The following is a 19,882-nucleotide window of genomic DNA, read 5'->3' as shown; positions in this document are numbered from 1 at the left end:
AGTTTAAATTAAATGATGATTAAATAAATAAATTTGAAAAGTGTGATGAAAATATTTTTAATATCAGATAAATGATAAAGAAATAATTATGAAGAACATTGAGGGCAATAATTCAGTTTTAATGAATTCAAGGTAAAATATTTATCAAAAGAACAACTTCTAGTCTATTATGTTCCATGAGAAGAAAAAATATAATTAAATTAATTACCACCCCGAAGTTAAATGAAACTATCGAGTTTTCTTAGTTATGAACAACATTTAAATGTCTGTCAGGATGTCATAAATACTCCACGTCTTCACTTTCTAAAGGCGAACAAAAGCTCTATTACAAAGCAAATGGAGTGAAGTTCTTGGCTGATGAATACAATAGTATTTACGCACATATTCTATATTAATGTAACTCGCGTAGCATAAACTGGAATAAAATAAAATAAAAAAAAAATCGCAGCTTTAATTTCATTACTCAATAACTCACTTTTTAATTGAAAATAAATGTTTCCGGGAATAATATTTTTCATAGCAGGAACGCAATGGTCTGAAACAGCAGCCATTGGTATTTATGATGAAGTTATTTAAGTGAAATTTATATGATACGCAGCGACACATAAGATATCAATCAGAGCAGTTCCGTTTCACGTTCCATCCCAGGTCAACCGTACGTTTTTCCCGCCTGCGGTAAGTTCACTCTGATATCTCACCATTTCCGCGTTCTTCTTTACTTCTCTTCCTCTCTTTCTCTCTTTACCCTTTTTATTTATCGCTTCATGCAACCTAACTTCTTACAGTTCTTACTCGTTCCTTCCGGCCCCACGTGCGTGCCGACACGCTTGCTTCCCATTACCTTTACTGTATTATTCTTTCAAGCATTTCAATGATCTCCAACTTATGTTACTATATAACGGGATACAAAACAATAATATTCGCAAGTGTAGGTGGGTATCATTATCAACACATAAAGTTTATTTTTTTAAGCCTAAAATAACGTTGTTGAATCACATTGCGTGCTAGTGCTGAGGAAATCGGGTTACTTTGTTGCTTTGAGGTGGTGTTATGTAATGAATATTCTATTGCCAAGCTTTTTTTGATGATAAAATAATAGAATAACAATGATAGTAATTTTATCTAAAATAAAACTACTTATTTTATGTAGAAATTGAATTTTATTATTATTATTAGAAGTAAAATATATATTTATTAATAAATAAAGATAAAATGTTTAGAATAAAATTTAAATTAAATGTTGAATAAATTAATAAATGATAGGTGTATATAATTGAATTATTTATTCATTATCAGTAGAATGCAGCATTGTATTTAATTGAAATTGAAACAAATTATTGGAATATACAGTTTATTAAATTGTTGAATAATCAATGATGAATTAATTGACGCTTAGGATAATATTAAACGTGAGTAAAAAAAAAAGAGCTTTAGAAGAAGCTTGGAAAAAAAAGGTTAAAGAGAATGACATTTTACATGAAAAATTTTCTCATGAAAATTAATTTTATTCACTCTTCAAAGCATCCCTTTTACTTTCTAAAGTTTCTTGCAGACATTAATGTACTAGTGATAATAAACATTATTTACTGACAATTACACCAGGAGATTGATAATTTTGTCGATAATTTGCCTCCATTTAATCGATAATTAGCTATTAATGCAGCAAAAAGAGCTTTTGTTCATTAAAATTCCAAGATAATTGCAGAAAAAATTGATTCGAAAAGGGGAAAAAATGTGCCGTATTGTGAATTTTTTATCAAAAGAGAAGCATGAAGATTGGGATTAAAACGCGTTAATATCTGGAAATTAATCGAGTCGCATAACTACATATCATGCAATTAATTAGGTTTTGAAACACATTTAATTAATTATAAATATTACCAAACTATGTGGTTAGTTACATGTGTTCATTTCTCTCATGAATATTTAATAATTGTCATTACTCTTGTAAACCAGTCCCCTGAGGGTAATGGCACTCCAAGAAAAATTGATTAATTGCCAACAGTTCAAAGACAATCTTGAACAGAAATCCTTCAATCCCCAGACGATTGTCACTATTACTCGTGAATCATTTTTAACAAATGTCTTTATAGCTCTTACTTTTCTCACATTTTAAAATTTATCTTAAATTCCTAGAAAAATTTTACTGCTTTTCCAACTTTAAAACGTCAATTGTTGTTAATTATTTTATAATTTTACATTTCCGTTATTTTTTTGGATCTAAAGCTTAAAAAAAATATTAGAGCCAGATGTTAAACAATTATTGTAATTAGTAATATCACTTAGACATTATTATAATTTTATGTATCATTGAACATGATTTCAAATAGATAGCATCCGTTCTTTAAATATTCCATCAATTAATAGAATCATCGATTAATCAATAAAGGAGGTTCTAGATAATTTTCCATATTTTATATTCAACTGTGAACATTATCATTTATCAGATTGATAATTTTTAAAAAATTGAGGAATAATTGAATAAATCAATGAAGCAATCATTCAAATGATTTACTTTTTACCTCGACATTTTTGAGATAGTTAATTCCGTTGGAATTGCTGTGATAGAATATGATGAACCATAATTCACAAGCAAAACATGTACCGGAGATAGAAGTTCATTTCTATAATTTATATGATTGTGTACATAATTACCTTACAATGGCATTGAAATTTACTTTGGAGACAATTGTATTGAATCATTTTTCGGTTTAATTGGCTTTTGATTTCCGGTTTATTTCATTGCTTCAGACATTCAGCTGTGTATCGAATTGAATAGACGAGCAGAAAGGGAGGGGGGATTGAAAAAATTGAATAAAAAGTTAAAAATGATAAAAGAGAACAAGATAATAATAAAAATTGCGAGGCGGTTGTATATAACTTATACACGTTGCGCTTTTCGACCTGTTAATGTTCGACGGCCACGCTCGAAGGGGATTTAATTGGCACGCGCGAAATTGCCGAGTGTCCAGAGCGAAATTTTTTTTATTGCTACCTGCTCTGTACATCGACAAAATAAATCACAGTTTTTTCCATCCACGTGCGGTTGCAATCAATTTGAACGTGGACGCTGTTCAGACTAAAAGGGGTAGTAAGTCGATGGAAAAAGTATCAAGGATCACTCCTCTGTTGTCTCGGTCTTTTGTATTCTGGTATTGAGAAAGGATTCTATAACAATTAGTTGAGTTTGTTAATTGTAAATGAATGAAATGTGTCTTTCTAAAGAAAAAACGTTGGAAAAGAAGCAATGGTATTTTTTTTTTACGTACAAAAATAGAAAACATCAATAGTGGATGTTTTATTTTTGATAAAACAATTTGAACAAATTAAAATGAAAATATTTTGGAATGTTGGAATTTATTATTGGACTTGTCATAACAAAGGGCATCAACATACATTCACAAATTCCTCTGAATTGATAAATTGAGTCATTGCATAAATAATAATAATATTTATTATTATTTAAATAATAATTAAAACTGCTTACGATTTACGTTCTATTGAAATGAAATTTTGTGGAATGATAGAGAAATGTACATCAATATTGTTTTATTTATTTTTATTAATCGTAGTATTTGTGAAGAATTGTTTTACAACATGAACAGAGTTATTAGTTTTTTGAATTGAATTTATTGCCAAATAATTCGAATGTCAGTGAACAAATTGAAAAATTTCTTTCTAATTGATATTCGAACATATTGACAGCCCGTCTAAAATTAATTTTTGTTCAGCTTGTAATATTAAATTTGTGAATTCAATATTAAATATTCAACATTTCATTTTTATGGTTAATAAAGCTGCTCAAAATAATAAACTATACTCAGATAATACTTGTAATTAGTTTATTTATTTTACAATTGTCATTGCATGAAAAGAAATAAATACCATCAGATAAATGGAACTTTAATAATATTAAAATGCAATATAAATATTTCCAGAGATAAAATTGTTAACCTTTCGTATATTTACATGAATTGTTCTTTTTCTCTATAAAAAAATTCCTCATTCATTTTATACTCATCAAAAGAATATACTTCCAACGACAATAATACAAATTCATTTAATATAATAATAAAACTGCAGTTCTACTTATTTTTAACGATTAAAATTTTGTTTCAATACATCTATCAACATCACTACAAATCTTAGTATTTTATTTTATAAATTAAAACTGTTTTAATATGACGTCACCCATTTGCGGAGATTCGATAAATTTTTATTTTAAATTTAAAATCAACTACATTTATCACTCGTCAGCAGATTTGTCTTTCATTGTATATTTTACATGATACGCTTTCAGTTAATATAAAGCTGATATCACTGCTTTCATCTTATTCTTTTCATTCTTCTTTCGTTCAATTCACCATCCGCTAGGTATTGACGTAAGCATATACGGATTCGTAGGGGATAGAGAAGTTGCGAATCATAAAATGAAGGGTAGGATTATAGGAACGATGCTCATATAGTCGCCAGGTCATGCGTCTGGTTAGTTATAATGCAACAGCACACTGATATTAAGAGTTGACGGTGTGCGACGGTTTTCTCTGTACACCAAAAGCACGTCCACGAAGAGTGGAGTTCATGTCTTAGCGGGGTTAATGCTGCCTACGTATGCAAGAGAGCATCCAGCTCCTCAACGAACTAACGAAATAATGAAGTGTAAACGGCACACGAGCAAAAAATGACTATTTTACAAGCCAACACTTCTTCTAACCACTTTATTATTCTCGATATACATTCACTTCGTACACGTTTTCACTCACTATCATAATTCAATATTACAATATTAAAATGTCGCTCGATTTCTCGCTCGTAAATTTTTCGCTATTTTTATGTATACGTTGTATCAATTATTCTCAACATCCACGCTATCATCGCTGCATATCATTATCATATTTATCATTTTTCATGCTTTTTCTATAGAGTAATAGAGAAATTAAATTTCCCAGGGAATTTTAAAATTGCATTATTATTCAATTTGCAAATCTTAAGGTGAATAAAAATACTTTTTTATATTCTTTACTTATTAAGGGACATTTAAAAGTGTGAAACATGCTTAAATTATTTGTTAAAGAAGAGGAACATTTTTCTTAGTGAGATTTTATTGAGCGGGTAGTACTATAAAGGGATTATTAACATAGTACAATGCGAGTTAAATCTTTTTAAACACTAAGAAAATGGCCCAATTTATCTTTTTCGCAACATTTGATGTGAATTCCTAATAATCTATGCAATAAAAAAGATTTTATTTTCTTCAAAAATAAAAAAGTTAACACACACTTTTATGCCTAGAGAGAATTAACTTGATTAATTAATAAAATAAATCAAGTTAAAAGATTACTTAATTAGTTGATTAATAATTCTTATGAATAATTGGAAAATAATAGACATTTTTAGTATTAATAACATTCATAATATTTTATTAAATAGAGTATTACTTCGAACATAAATCTTGAATGTTTCTTGAAAGACAGAAACTTTACTATTCGAGATATCCTTGAAAAGAAGAATTGTAAAGAGTGAGTTGAACGTTATCTTTATTCTTTCCTTAACTTAAAAATGAATTACAGTTAAGCTATTTTCTACGCTTTGTTGAACAGAGTTATATGCATATTAATAATAATAAATATATATATATGGTTCTTTTAACAACAAATTATAGATCTCTAATAAATACGTCGTTAAAAAAGTCAATTTTAAATCATTCCTTTCAAGAAGATACTTCTAAGCCATTACTTAAGAATAATTCTTTTTATTAATAAAATATATATATCCTTTTTTAACAACTAGGATAGACATTATTTCTCTTAAAATATCATCAGATAGATTGAAATAAAATAATTATCCTGCAATAAACGAAAACCTGATAACGCAATAAAAAATTCTCCTGTCCTTTTTACAACCCAATTAAGATCTTAATTCATCCCTGAAAAATTCACTCCAGTTAAAATTTTCACTTAATTCTATCTCTGTACCACCTTGGGAAGTCATCCAAGTTTCACCTTCGTCTGAAAGTGATAATGAAAATCGTAGGAAAATAGCATCAGACACTTGATTCAATTAAATGAATTCACGTGAAATAAAACAGAGCAAAGGTAGACCATTTACATTATACTTGCGGTTTTAGCCTAGAGATGTTACATTTGTGTGTGAAAACAGTGTGAGAGAAATAATAGTTTGAGAGAGTAAGCAGATGAGAGAGAACGAGAAAGGGAGAAGGAAGGAGAGAAATGCCATTGCCGGTTGTTCGGCCACTGCACGAAGAAACGCTTATTGCTTCGTAAAGTGACGATAAATAATGTGTACGCTGTGGGAACGGTACAGTGGTGGGCATATCTCTCGTAGAAGAAAAGAGAATATACATCTTCCACATGGTTTAATTGTAAAGAAAAGAACAAATGCAACAGTAGTGAAAAAAGCACGCATCGTTGCGTTTTTATCTTTAACTTAAGTACATTTATTTATTTTATCCATGTATATATAGTAGTCTTCTGCATCACCATCACATTGTGGTTGTAAATTGAATTCGTATACTTGAGAATTAAAATAACGGATGCATTGGATTGAATATTTTGTCACAAGAGAATTTCTCCTAAATAAAAACATGGTAAATTTTTCGAGGTATTTTTCCACAGGACCCTTGAGGCACACTCCTATTTTACCAAAAGCACCTGAAACCGACAACTGAGATCGTACCACGTATAGAACTGCCGCGAAAAACGATTTCACAGCAGCAGCAACACCATCACGTGTATGTGTGAGTAGTGTGGTAATAGAAATTGCGGCAGGATGGATTCAACCGCGAGATACTTGAATTCGTTAACCGATAAATGCTATCATCCACCTATCTCTCTTTTTTATTATATATATCTCGTTATATATATATACATATCTACCTTTATATAGAAGGTGCTTTATTTTATTTTTAGTCAATTATATTTTAAGAGAAAATCTTCGCACTCGACTTTATAGTGGATTTTATTGATACAAGTGGAAGTTTATTATCTTTCAGCTCTCTTTATTCGATCGTCATCTTCTTCAATGTTTTTTTTTTTAAATACAAATTGATTGAAAAAAAGGTCAATCATAGAGACAGGCTGAAGTGTTAAAAGGAAGAAAAAATAGCTAAAAGATCGTTTTAGTGCAATTTATTTACGAGCATCGTGCAAAATGTGATACTATTTAGATAACTATTTTTATTGCTGTTGTAAAAAGATTAATGACAAAATATAAACTTACAACAATTAATAACATCATGTATATATATATCTCTTTTAAAACGTTTTTAAACTTTTGATGGGCCATTTAGTGCTTCGAAAACATTCACTTGTGATTTTAATCTAAAAATGAAATTCAAACGTTTAAATGAAATATTTTTTGTAAATTATGAATGTAATTAAGGTTCAAATTTTTATTTAAGTTTGATTGATATTTTATAATTTTTATTTCTGGTTGGATTATGTATAGGCATTTATAATAAGTAATGGAATAATGTACAAAACTTTTTCCATTTTTTTCCGATATTTTATTTACGCCTCAAGCGTTTGAAGAGTCAGGGTAAAAAATTATAAATTGGAGTTTAACTTTGAAATGTTTTGCCGATACTATTGATGTTGGCTTATAAATAAATTTAAAAGTGTTATTAATACAGTTATTGACAAATTAAATTTATTCAAAATTGTGATTTTATTTTTTAATGTATCGTCATTGATGACGGTGTGAATGAATATTTCCAACAAATGTTTATCATTTTTTTACAATAAATTTCAATACAAATAATTGTCAACTGTTTTTTTAAACATATTTTATGTCGAATGAACATCTAAAAAATTCAACATTGGAAATTTTTTTAATAATAACAACTGAATCATTTTAAATAATTAAATAGGAATTTAGGAAAATTATTAATAAAAATTTATTGAATTTTAAGCTGAATTAGTCAAACTGTTTTTTAGAGTGGAAACAACCAATGATTTTTAATTAAACAAAAATTTTCACAGTTAAATATTTTATCTAAAACTCTAAATAAAAATGTGTTGAACTTTAATCCATACATTCAACACTTTTTAATGGAAGTTTAGTTTAAACAAATCCTTTGTTGTATTCATTTAGATTAAAAGAAAAATCATGTTCATTAAAATTAAATTTTTTTTCAGTATATAAATTGTATAAAAATCATTTACTTGACCTTTAAAACAGTAGAAAATAAAAGAAATTCATGCATCAATTTTTTCTCATTAAAACAAAAACTACATTAAGTTAAAAAATTCAATACAACGTTTAATGTATAAACTAACTCCTATTAATCAACAAAATTTTTATAAAAGTCAAAAAACCATAAATCGCAAGAACAATAGAGCGATAAGTATATCGAAAAATTTTGTTAAATCGTTTAACAGAAGTAGTTTTCTCACGTGCAGACTTATTAGTTGGTATTGAAGTATACGTAAGTATGTTCGAGTGTAAAACTTTGTTAGTTTATTTTATTCTTTTTTTTTTTTTTTAATAAATCCCTGAAAAGCGTTATTAACTGGAACAACGTGATTTCTGATTGTTGGTTCAGTTCAGAGCAAAGCAAGTAAGATGTATATATATACACATGGATATTAAAGGTATGTGTATAGGAAGTGAAGCTAAAGCAAAAGAGTATAAATCGATTGGTTGCTCAACTTCGCGAAGGAAAGTTTGTTGGACGCCATAAACGTTGGCGAAAAACGAGTAGAAGTTAGAGTAGCCGCACTATATATGTATACAACAAGCGCGGGTTGGTAACCACTTTCTCACCACCATATCTAGGAGGACAGAAAGAGTTTTGGTGTAGCTGATGTGGTTTCGAGTGTAGTCGTCTTGTTCGTTGATTGTGATTTACCACGAGCCGTGTACGAGGACATGCAGAAGTAGAAGAAGAAGAAGAAGAAGAAGCTGAGGATGAAGAAGGGGTACGTTTGATGCTGTAATTGAGTCGTTCTCCACGCCAATATTTTCACGCTGTGAAACGAGCCAAGTTACGGTCACTCGACGAGGACATTACGGGTTTTTGTAGACCGACACGCCTTTGGGAGACGGATGTCCGGGCGTCAACTTAAAAGAACTTGCCTGTGTGTCGCGCGGGAGAGGTTGAGGAAGCAGGAGATCGCAATTACATGGCCCATGGACTTTGACAATATGACCAAATTCTCTTGTGGGCTTGGGGGTTTTTTTAAACCGGCGATTTTTTATCAGCGTATCCTGATGGATCAAGGGCAGAAAAAACACATGGAGTATTATTATAGAGGGATTGGGAGAAGTGAGAGAGGAGGGTGGAATATAGACTGTAGAGTGGTCGATTTCATTTGGATTTTTCAAGCTAAGTACTTGGTACAGTAGATACATAGAGTGTTGTATGTATATATATGGATTCAGGGTTCAATAGAGAGCATCTCTGTCGTCGTATGATCCTCTCTTGATGCACTAGTGATCCTATAGTATGCTTTTCGTGTGCAAATTCCACTTGGTTGTTAACCCCTCGCTGTTACTAAAGCCAGGCGAACATTTACTCAGGAAAGATCAGGCAAAACGAATAATATCAAACGAGAGAAAAGCGATAGTAACGGCTTCCGCGTTAGCTTTTTTAGTTTTTTATTTCTCTTTTGGACATCCAACGTACGTTGGGGAAATTTTGTATTGATTTGCAATTTGGCAAATTGATAACTGCGGCAGATGGAGTCCTATTGATTTGTACTCAAGTGCAAAGGGACAAGAATCAAAGAAATGACGGAGAAGAAAAGCTGGAGGAAGAAGAAGTTGAATTTTATTTTTCACTCTGGCTTCTTTCTTGAATGAAACTCGTTTCGTTTGCCGCGATCGTCTTGCCTCGTTGGGTGAATTGAGATTATGAATTTTATCGAGGAACGACGCCTTAGGGAATGAAAAATTCACAAGATTCAAACGGGTATATGCGAATACGTCCGTGGCGCCAGGGGGCTGCTTTTACGTGTTACTTTTTTTCCCATTATCGAGCTCCCGCGTTCGATCAACCGATCGCCGCTTCTTTGGAATAAAGAAGAATGATAACGACCGAGAGGGAACAGGGGATAATGAAGATTCGAGACTCGACGACGACAACGACGACGACGTGGAAAATGCCAACGATCGTAATTCGCTGACTCTTTTCTCTTTTATAACTCCGCCTCCTCCTATCTTTTTTTATAAGAATACTATTTTTCGCTAAAATTACCAACTCGTTCACATTTTATCGTTTTTATCCACAGCGATTATACAATTTCTTTTTTTTCTCCCTCCATCGATTTATCCGCGCAAAGATTTTTATCCAAACCATTAATGATTATTTAATCGATTATAATAATTTACTTTTTCGATAGCGAGTTTTATCGTCACTCTTTATTTGGATTTCGAATCATTGTTTAGATATTGAACTAAATTTTTTTTTAATTCTTCTGCATTTTATAAAAATATTAATTTAATAAAAATGATTTGTGATTTTTTCCATCTTCTTAACTTTAGAAATGTAATCATAAAAAATACTATAAAAAATTCCTTTAATCACTTTTATACACTGACAAATTCCATTCTCCATTATTCTCTTAAAAAAATAGTTCAAAGCTATTCTTAGGAAATATGCAAACTAGAAAATTACAATGCTCCAAACTAAAATCTAATTTAAATTCTCAATTTTTTTCTCCACTCATCTCCAACTCAAGTTTTTTTTCTTTATTATCATCATCCTAGTGTATCATTATATCGCATTTGGTAAAGAGAAGCCACATAATAATTTTTGTGGCTGTAAGTCATTTGTTATATTTTGTTATAAAGTGTGCACTATATTTTACTGTATATTAGCTGCCAGTTTATCTCTTAATTATAGTAATTTGCGTTATATAGCAGTTGAAAAATTTATTACATAAAAAAATCAATATAACTTGCAATAAAAAAAAAATATTTTTATCTTCCATCGTGATATTTACTACATACATAATAAATTTCGGCCTGATTACATTTAATCTCGATTTCACTGATAGTAAAATCTCTCCACCTCTTCCTACATCTCCTCTACGTTGCAATAGCACCAAGCTATTCTCAGCGTCGTTATTTTTAGAATAAAATCTCTTAAGTACTTTTATAACACAGACAATTAATATGAAAATTTTATCATGGATTATTTTTTATTTTTCATTTCACACTTGATAAGAGAATAATGTTTTTTTTTTTACGCTTGCAATATCAATAGATAGAATAGGTTGACTTATTTTTTGCTTTTATGTAACAGTAGTGTGAAGCTATGATAAATAACGAAACGTCAACAGGGACGATTGTATCGCCAAACACTCGGGATTTGATAAAATAATTAATGAAACTCGTCTAGATGAAATCGGCAAACGAAATAAAACGTGAATGTTAGTCTCATTCATGTGGATATGGGTTATATGAACTAGTCGCGTTTATTTAATAGTTTGCCCATACGATTCTCGCGAGATCGATAAATATCTTGATACTTTTTCTGTTTTTTCGAAACTTTTACTGTGCCTATCGGTGATATAATAGTTTATGGTAAATTGAAGTGGATTACATATATACGAAGCCAAATCTAACTAGTTGCCTCATTTCTCAATGCTCGAGATGTCGGTATATTGGAAGGGAGAGAAATGATTCCAAGTGGAAGTAATGGTAATCCCCGGCAATTTTGCTTGAAAATGCGTCCAAACTCTCTTCTAAAGTAGAATGAGAGGATGAAGAGAGTAAGAGAGACGTGATATTTCCCACAGGCATTCAATGATTCTGCTACTTCTATAAGTATCAAACAGGGCTCAGATGAGAGACTACGTTATGACGTTGGGTTTAACTCAATCTCTTTTTGTACTATCTCCAAGTGATAATTGTCATTCTGATACTATTAATTGTAATTCGATTTAGAGTGATGATAGAAATGATGGGTAGAAGGAAAAGGGAAAGTTGAGATGAGGATTAAAGCAAGGGCATTAGTGTTTTGACTCTAAGTAGATATTGAAGTTTTTTTTTTTCAATTGTAAATCAGCATTTTATTTAAATACAATTTGAATTATAATGTCTGAACAAAATGAGATTATTCTCCTTTTTTTAAATTGTTTTCAATTTGAGAGACAAAATTTTCCATACTTGAAATATTTATTGTACTATTTATTAATTGAACTCATGCAAATCACTTTTGTTGTTGTTGTTTTTATGAAAATATCGTAGTAAAGATTTGTATTAGTAAACATTTATGACAACAATATTTTTTAGACTTAAAGAATCATTATTTAGATTATGTACTGAGTATTGTGTTAAATATTGTTGTAATTAATCATTAAATGATAAAAAAAATCATAAAGAAAAACAAATTGTACTCTTATATCATGTGAATATGACTTTGTTAAATAATTCCTTACAAATTTATTGGAATCAATAATTCGATTGGATAAAAAAACGACTTTAAATAAAACATATTCGTCTTATTGCAATTACCTTCAGTTGAAATTAAAGAGAAATATGTCGGAAAATATTTTAAAAGGAATTATTCTTTGTAATTGATTTTTATATTGTGGGCATTTCGATATGGTTGATTCAATTGATTGAATTTTTAGGTGGTTACACAACGAAAAGAAAAATAAGTAAATGGAATGATTGTTAGAATGTAGTACAGTGCATTCAGGTGACGTTTGTATAATTCGTAAGAGTTCTTGTATTTTTCTTAGATCGACCCACATGTTGGCATAGTCAAGTTTACCAAACTAACATGAGATTGGTTCTGATACCATCATGAGTGCATGGAGCGGTTTGTTGATTATTTATTTAGGGGTGGAGAAGGTTGTGCTGGAGAAGTGTCATTTACATAAATCGGTTGGTTTACCAAATCAAGGAAAAATTATGTTCAATTAGTTGTTCACATTAAATCAATTCATTAGTTTCAAAGTCTACATGGAAGTTTAGAATGACAAAATTTAAATAATGAATTCGACATTAATTAAGTTTACATGTAATATGTTTAATTCCATCTAAACGAAATTCATTAATAATTAACAAAGTCACTTTAAAGGAGATAAACCTCCTCAACAATAGAGTACTCAGTTTCTCAAGGCAGAGATTACAAAACTTTATCATTTACTTGAACTAATTAAAATTTCTAATTATTTAATTCTTACAAAAATACAGCTGCCTCCTAGAGATCACGCCAATTTTCCCATTTTCCAATTAAATATTTTTAAATTAAAAAATTTTTGATAGAAGAATAAACACATTTTTTTTCATCAAATACATTTTTCTCAATAAAAATGAGAATAACTGAGGCTTTTTATTAACCATTAAAAATTTTTTATTGTCAATATTGTTTGTTTAGTCTTTCAACTCTCACAAAAGAATTTTTTGAAAAAAATAGTCTCGATTATAAATAAATTAATTAAATTGTTAAAAAATATTTAACACACAAATAGTAATAATATTCATTAAAGTAAAACGTTGCAAATTCTTTTTTTATTAGCATTTACTAAATGTTTTCTAAATAGCCTTTCTCACAGCTAATATAACCATTCGCAGCTAAACGTCGTTTAGCTACCTAAGTTGGGAGGGATGCTATTATAACCCCACTCTAATTATCTAATAATGAAACGTATTTCTAAACCTACAATGTTGAGCACATCTTCAACAATAACCCCTTTTATACCACTTCCAACAATAATAAGAACAATATTTCACCCCATCCCTAAAGATTCAGACAAAATTCCAATAATTACTTCATCTTTCTTCCCTTCCATGACACCAAAAAGCAAATAAAGCTTCAATCAAAAAATCAAGTCTACTGTTTAAAACTGTTTGCACTTCCTTTGCCAACGTCAGAATGAGTCCCATGATTTATCACAAAAGATCAGACGTTCTTTTCATTATTCAAAACAATACTTTATAATAAACAAAAACCAAGTTTTCACTTAATAAAGTTTTTATTGCTGTTAACCAATTTCTTGAGAATGAATGATACTAAACACGTCAAAATGAATAAAAAAAGATGATGATGACTGTTCAGAAAGAAAAAAAAAGACTTAATCAATAAGAAAGATAAAAAAAATTATTTGATCAAAAAATATTAATTTTCCACAATTTTTTTTCTTAAAGTATAAATTAGATTCCTTTCTTCCGAATGTACACAAAAATCAATAAGAGAGAATAACTTCTAGGTAAATTAAAGAATATTGAAATATTGGACAGTAATTAAATCAAAGTTACTGGAAATTTAACTTAATATTGGAGACACAAAAAAATTCATGAATAAAAAAGTTTTAAAGAAAGATTTACAAAACTCGAAAATGTCAAGGATAATTGATAACAATTTCAAAAATTTTATTAAAATCTCGAAACTTCTTTAATCCTCTGTCGTTGTTAATAAAAAAAGAACAAATGTGTATAATGAACTTTGTAGTTGAAAACAAACTCAATTGCGAGCGACAACGAAATCCTTTCCGTAGCATGTAAGGACAATATTCGAGGGTGTGAATAATACAATAAAAGGCTGATGAAGATTGGTGAGAAACCACGCGGGTAATTCGCCAGACACATTTCCCGTGAGGGTGGGAAAGAGTTAAAACAAGTGGGAGATATAGGTGGAGGAGTGATAACGCGGTAGCCAAGAGGGCGTGAATAAATCGGAAAAAGTACTTTTGGCCCGGGTTCCTGTATTTGTTGGAATTGTATCTCCTGAACGTTATACGTTTGTGCAGTCTAGAAAATTTCAGTCTTATTTTTATTCTTATTCTTCTCCCCTTCTTTCGTTACGCAAGTCAAGCCAGCTAGAGGACCACCGGTGAGTATTCTCAAAAGTTTCAAGCGGACCATAACTTTGTTCGTTACCCTCTTTCCTCGACGTCAACATTATTCTTATGATATAATAAGGATCTGGGAAGAGAATAACTTTGCTGCTAGTCAACTTAGTCTTTCTACAGTTATCAAAAAGATGGAGAATTAAGCCAAGCTTGCGGAATATATAGAGTGATATATCTAGCCTCTTCCACCAACTGATTGACTGATTCTCTAAGTTTGTTGTTGATTTTGAAAGCGGAAAATCTTAATCGTGAGGTTGTCGTTAGGATCACCCACTTGAAATTCCGAGTAACAAACCGCCAAAGCGGAAGTCCGAGAATACAAGACAAAGGTCTTGTCGAGTCTCTTGAACTCACTTGAGATGAACTGAGATGGTTGATATTCATCCGGACTCGGATTTTTTTTTCGGCTCAACACACAACACTGAATCTACTTGGGAGTTAAGTCTCTCTGAATTCTTGTTTAGTTCTCTACATAATATCCAACAACGTACACACAACAGTAGGATAATTTCATTGCTATTTCTCGAGATTGTACGTAATATACATTAAAATTCATTGCACATTTGTGATATTTCATTGCTGGCTACGGGAAACAGGAAATTTCCTTTTCGGAATACTTGATTAGCGTCTACCGAGCTAGGAAAAAAGATGATAGATAGCTAAATGATAAAAAATGTAAATTCATCAAGAATGCAGCTGTTCATGTAAGATACTTCCACCTAATATGTAGCTTTAGTTGAGAAATAATATTATCCTCTACCATATATAAACACCAAGTTGGGACAACTTTTCGTTGTTGGTATAAATAACGCGCACGCTATAAAACGAGAGACAAAAAACATCTTAAATTACACCACAATTAAATGGGTTGTTTAATTAGTCAATTTTTCACAACGAAACCAACTCTCGTCGCGTAACAAAGAAGCCCAGTAGCTATTGGATTGCTGGTGCATTTTTTCCTCCCTCAAACTTGCTACCAACATTACTCCTCCCTGTGACACTTTAATTATGGTCTTGTATAAATCTCGCGAGGGATGCGCTTATGGTTGGGATGATAGTGAAAAAAGCTTTTTTCGTCTTCATTGCGTTGATTAATATCGCGCGTTATCCTTTAACGAAGCGATGAACAGCTAAAAGGATAACTAGTGGACAAAAGGTCGACTCTGAGATAAGAATTTAAATAGGAAAAAATATACGGAAGATTTCCTTCAAGTGTAAATGAAAATAATTTTCTGGCTTTTGATGCTGAAAACCGCAACGTTGGCTAATTACTCTCGTTAATTATATGCTATGAGGAAAATGAGAAATTCCTCTTGAAAATACGATGAAATAAGACGAGTTTCGAGTGAAAATAAATTCTTTAGTAAGAGCTTTCATCATTAAGATCGCCTGAGTTTGATTCTGAGTTTAAAAACAGCTAAAGAGTAACTTTTTGCCAATTTAAGACACTAGTGTACGTTATTTGTTTTCATTTAACATCAAGCAGTGTAAATTTCTCTCATTTCTCTTTATCAGCGCCAGTGGCTTTTCTAGAGTTTCATTGGAAAATACTATCGAGTTTTGTGTGTTAGATTCTGTTGAGCGTCGGTTGCGCGCAAAAGCCTAACTTTTACCCGATTCTCAAAAGGTTTCAAAGTTATACTAGTACACCAGAAAATTCCAATAGAGATGGATAAAGTCAAAACTTTCTCCATTCAGTCACCACCTTCCGTTTCTTGACTTTCAGGTGGTGCTTGGTAATTTTGAAAATCTTTCTTTCAAATTCTTTATTTATCAAAAAGAAGCATCTCGATCTCGAATTAATCCCATCCTTCATTCATTGACGAGAATCATTTTTTTTCATTTTTATTGTTTCATTTATAGATTGATAAAAATATTTAATAGCATCATTTTTATATGGTGATGATGATGATTGTCATTTATCACAAGAAAAAAATATATAAAGCACAAGCGATCAACAGCACACAGCTTACCGGTTAGGACTGCAAGAATAACAAGTAATAGATCGAGAGATAGCAAGTTCCGGCGTCTCGCCGTGCTTTTCATGATTCTCTCTCACCGTCTCAAATCACAGGATCATAGTTTGTACTAACACACTGTCGTTCACTTGTAAGAGAAACTTGTTCTCTCGGTTGACCGACAAGCCCACACACTTCACTTCAAAGCAGTCTTTTATCCTTTCAATTAAAACTTTAAATGATGTTTAAAAAAAACTTTTTTTTTTCTTTATGAATTATATACTCCGCTCCACTGGAGACAACTGCTGTCAGAGTCAATCAGGAATTTATGAGTTTTTTTCGTTCAATTATAACGAGATAAAAAGTTTCAAAAGTTTAGTAAAAGTCGTTGCGAGGTGGTGGCTTATACAAAGCATAAAGAAAAGCTTGAATTTCGCACGACGCTCCGGACACTACTGAAAGCTCTCCGTAAGCGCCAAGAGCTTGTAGTGCGTCGACTCGGACCGCGAGGGCGGTTCAGAGGGTTAACATTTGGGGGACTGACGCTGTTCTCGCTGCGCGAGAATCCATCGTCCATTTCACTATGGTGATTGATTGGCACAGGAACTTTGCGACTGATTGAATCTTTTTTGTGTTTCAATATCGATATATTTATTCTTCAAGCTGATAGTAAAAGATGTGTTATTTAATTTTATGCTCGTTGTATGCATAAAAATATGCAATGGCTCGTGTGTATATATATCGTTTCATTATGTTAAGACGACAAGACATGTATAGGTCGAGAGTAGCAAGCTTCGGTTTACCTCGGAGCATACTGCTCTCAGGAGAGTATTTGAGAGGGTGTGAGAAGGGAAGAAACCATTTCCCAATGGGGCTTGCGAGTATGCGGCAACGGTATACGTCCAGCTGAATATAACTAAGAATCATTCACCAGCCGATCCAAACAGAACAGTTTCTCTTCATTCATTTTATCTATCAGTTGATCCAGTTCATCTTGCTTACCTTATTTTTAGATATTGATTCATTTGTTTTCTTTAGTAATTATGTCGTTATTACTGTCTTCTTCGGTTTATATCATTAGCAGCTAATTAATATGGATGAGTAATTCATTTTATTTTCAAGAATAGTTGAATTTTTATTTTTAAATAAATTTTAAAAATAAAATATAAGTCGGTGGAGATCTTTAATTAAATTTCCTTTTTATAGATACTCAATAAAAATGGCTATTTATAAGTATTAATATTTTTATAGTTAAATCATATTTACATATATGAGAAACCTGAAATGTAATTTAATTGATTCGTTGAAATTGTTAAATGGTAGCATGATGGTGTATTAATATATTTATAGAACTTGAGTGCTTTTTTTTTATATTGTAAAATAATTTTATCATTTTTGGAAAGCCAACAAAATTTTTTAATATGTTTATAGTTAAAAAAATAGAATCTAAATAATTGAAACAATTAATTTGCTATATATGTAAAGAAGCCTGTATTTATTTCTATCAGATTTAAACGTAACAAATAAATGCTATATGTGGTTATTTGTTCAGTGGGTCAAGAATAAAAATCGGCTTTTGCAATTAAAGTGTAGTTTTAAAATATATATGCGTTTAGTAACATTTAATAAATACCAACTTTTTATCTGATGATCCTAAAAAACTATCGGCACTAAATCTATTAACATTTATCGTTATCAAAGCTATAGTTATGTAAATTTTTTTTTTTATAGATAAAAGTATCATGTTAGATTTCACTAGAGTAATTATTCTCATGTGTATTTTCCAACAGACTTTGTTATATTTTCAGAAATATTACACTTTTCTATGTATCTTTTTTTTTTCCTATTTTTAATCCTCTAGTATCAATAAAATATTTTTTTTTATTTATAGACTCTAGATAGAATAATTTTTTTTTGATTTCATTTTGAAATACTAGTAAAATGATACAAACCTGAAAGCTGTACATTTATTTAGTTGACAAAAGCTGTCCTTAAAATTAAAATTAAACCGTTCATACATAAAGGAAAAAGTTTAAATTTATTTTCCATGCTCAAGGAATTTTCATCATCTTAACAATGAGTTATTACTGAAAATATTTTCTCATAGAGAATCGCACTATATATTTTGTTTGTAACAAGTGAATAAATATTCATTTATTCTAGAGAAATATCGTATAAGCTGATAGAATTATTAATAAATTAACTTATAAAAAAACACTTAAAATACAAAAAATATTGCTAATAAACTATGTAAACTAATATTGAACTTGTAGGTCTAGAATAAATAATTAAATTCATTTGATAATTAAAAAATACATGTTATTAATAATAAATATTATCGATTGCACAAAATACACAAAACTTGATAATAAAAATTACGAATAAAATATGAATTGTTATAAAAGTTAGTGAGAGACTAATTACTTATTCATTAAAGCAAGTGATAAATCATTCAACAGCAACATACAGAACTTAACATAAAGTTATTAGAAGTGATACAGATTACGACAGATTTAATTCTAATTCACTTACATTAGAAAGTAGTTGGATGTAATAAATAAAGCAAAATTGAATTTACACGAATCACAGGAATATCAGTTGGATTCAGGACAAATTAGTCGCAGTGATTGATTTAAAGAATTCTGGAGTACCTCACTCTCTCCAATTGAAACATTTGTAACAGAGTAGTGATGGTGATTGCAATTTGCCGGTGTTGGTACACCAATGGGTAGAAGTGGATTCGTATAAACTTGAATCTTCTGTTTGCCTCTCTGTCTTGCATGCTGGTCGACATTTCTAGTCGCTTCACCGCGAACTTGCCAAAGATCGATTCGTTACAGGAGTCAGACTCCGACGAACGCGAAGGAGAACGGAAGTGAAACACGTGGCGTCACGCTCGACAGCCGGCAACGAAACTTTGACATCGTTAGCGGGACGCCCAGTTTCAATCACTCCGGACGCCGCGAGGGAAATTCTTGTCGTCTGTGACGCTTTCTCATTCCCTTTACTCTTATTCTCTCACCCTCTGCATTTCTGTCAACGACCAACCGTCCAATTGTCACACAAGCATTGGGCATAATACAAAACTTTGAATTGAGG

The 19,882-nt window shown here is 30.7% G+C and overlaps 1 protein-coding gene across 1 annotated transcript in view; it reads right to left on the bottom strand.

Moving 5' to 3' along the window:
* LOC118064123 (cell adhesion molecule 3-like) overlaps positions 1-17,223 on the bottom strand; it is a 41,138-nt gene extending 23,915 nt beyond the window's left edge. Inside the window, exon 1 of the mRNA XM_035078544.1 lies at positions 16,799-17,223. Coding sequence (XP_034934435.1) covers positions 16,799-16,871 — 73 coding nt within the window. The 5' untranslated portion in view covers positions 16,872-17,223. The remainder of the gene's footprint in view (positions 1-16,798) is intronic.
* Positions 17,224-19,882: the final 2,659 nt, after the last annotated feature.

Source organism: Chelonus insularis, unplaced genomic scaffold, assembly GCF_013357705.1.
Source record: "Chelonus insularis isolate UGA/USDA-ARS -01 unplaced genomic scaffold, ASM1335770v1 contig_160_pilon, whole genome shotgun sequence".
NCBI classification, from domain to species: domain Eukaryota; kingdom Metazoa; phylum Arthropoda; class Insecta; order Hymenoptera; family Braconidae; genus Chelonus; species Chelonus insularis.
The sequence above is the reverse complement of the archived record's forward strand: the minus strand, read 5'-3'. Positions and strand labels throughout refer to the sequence as shown.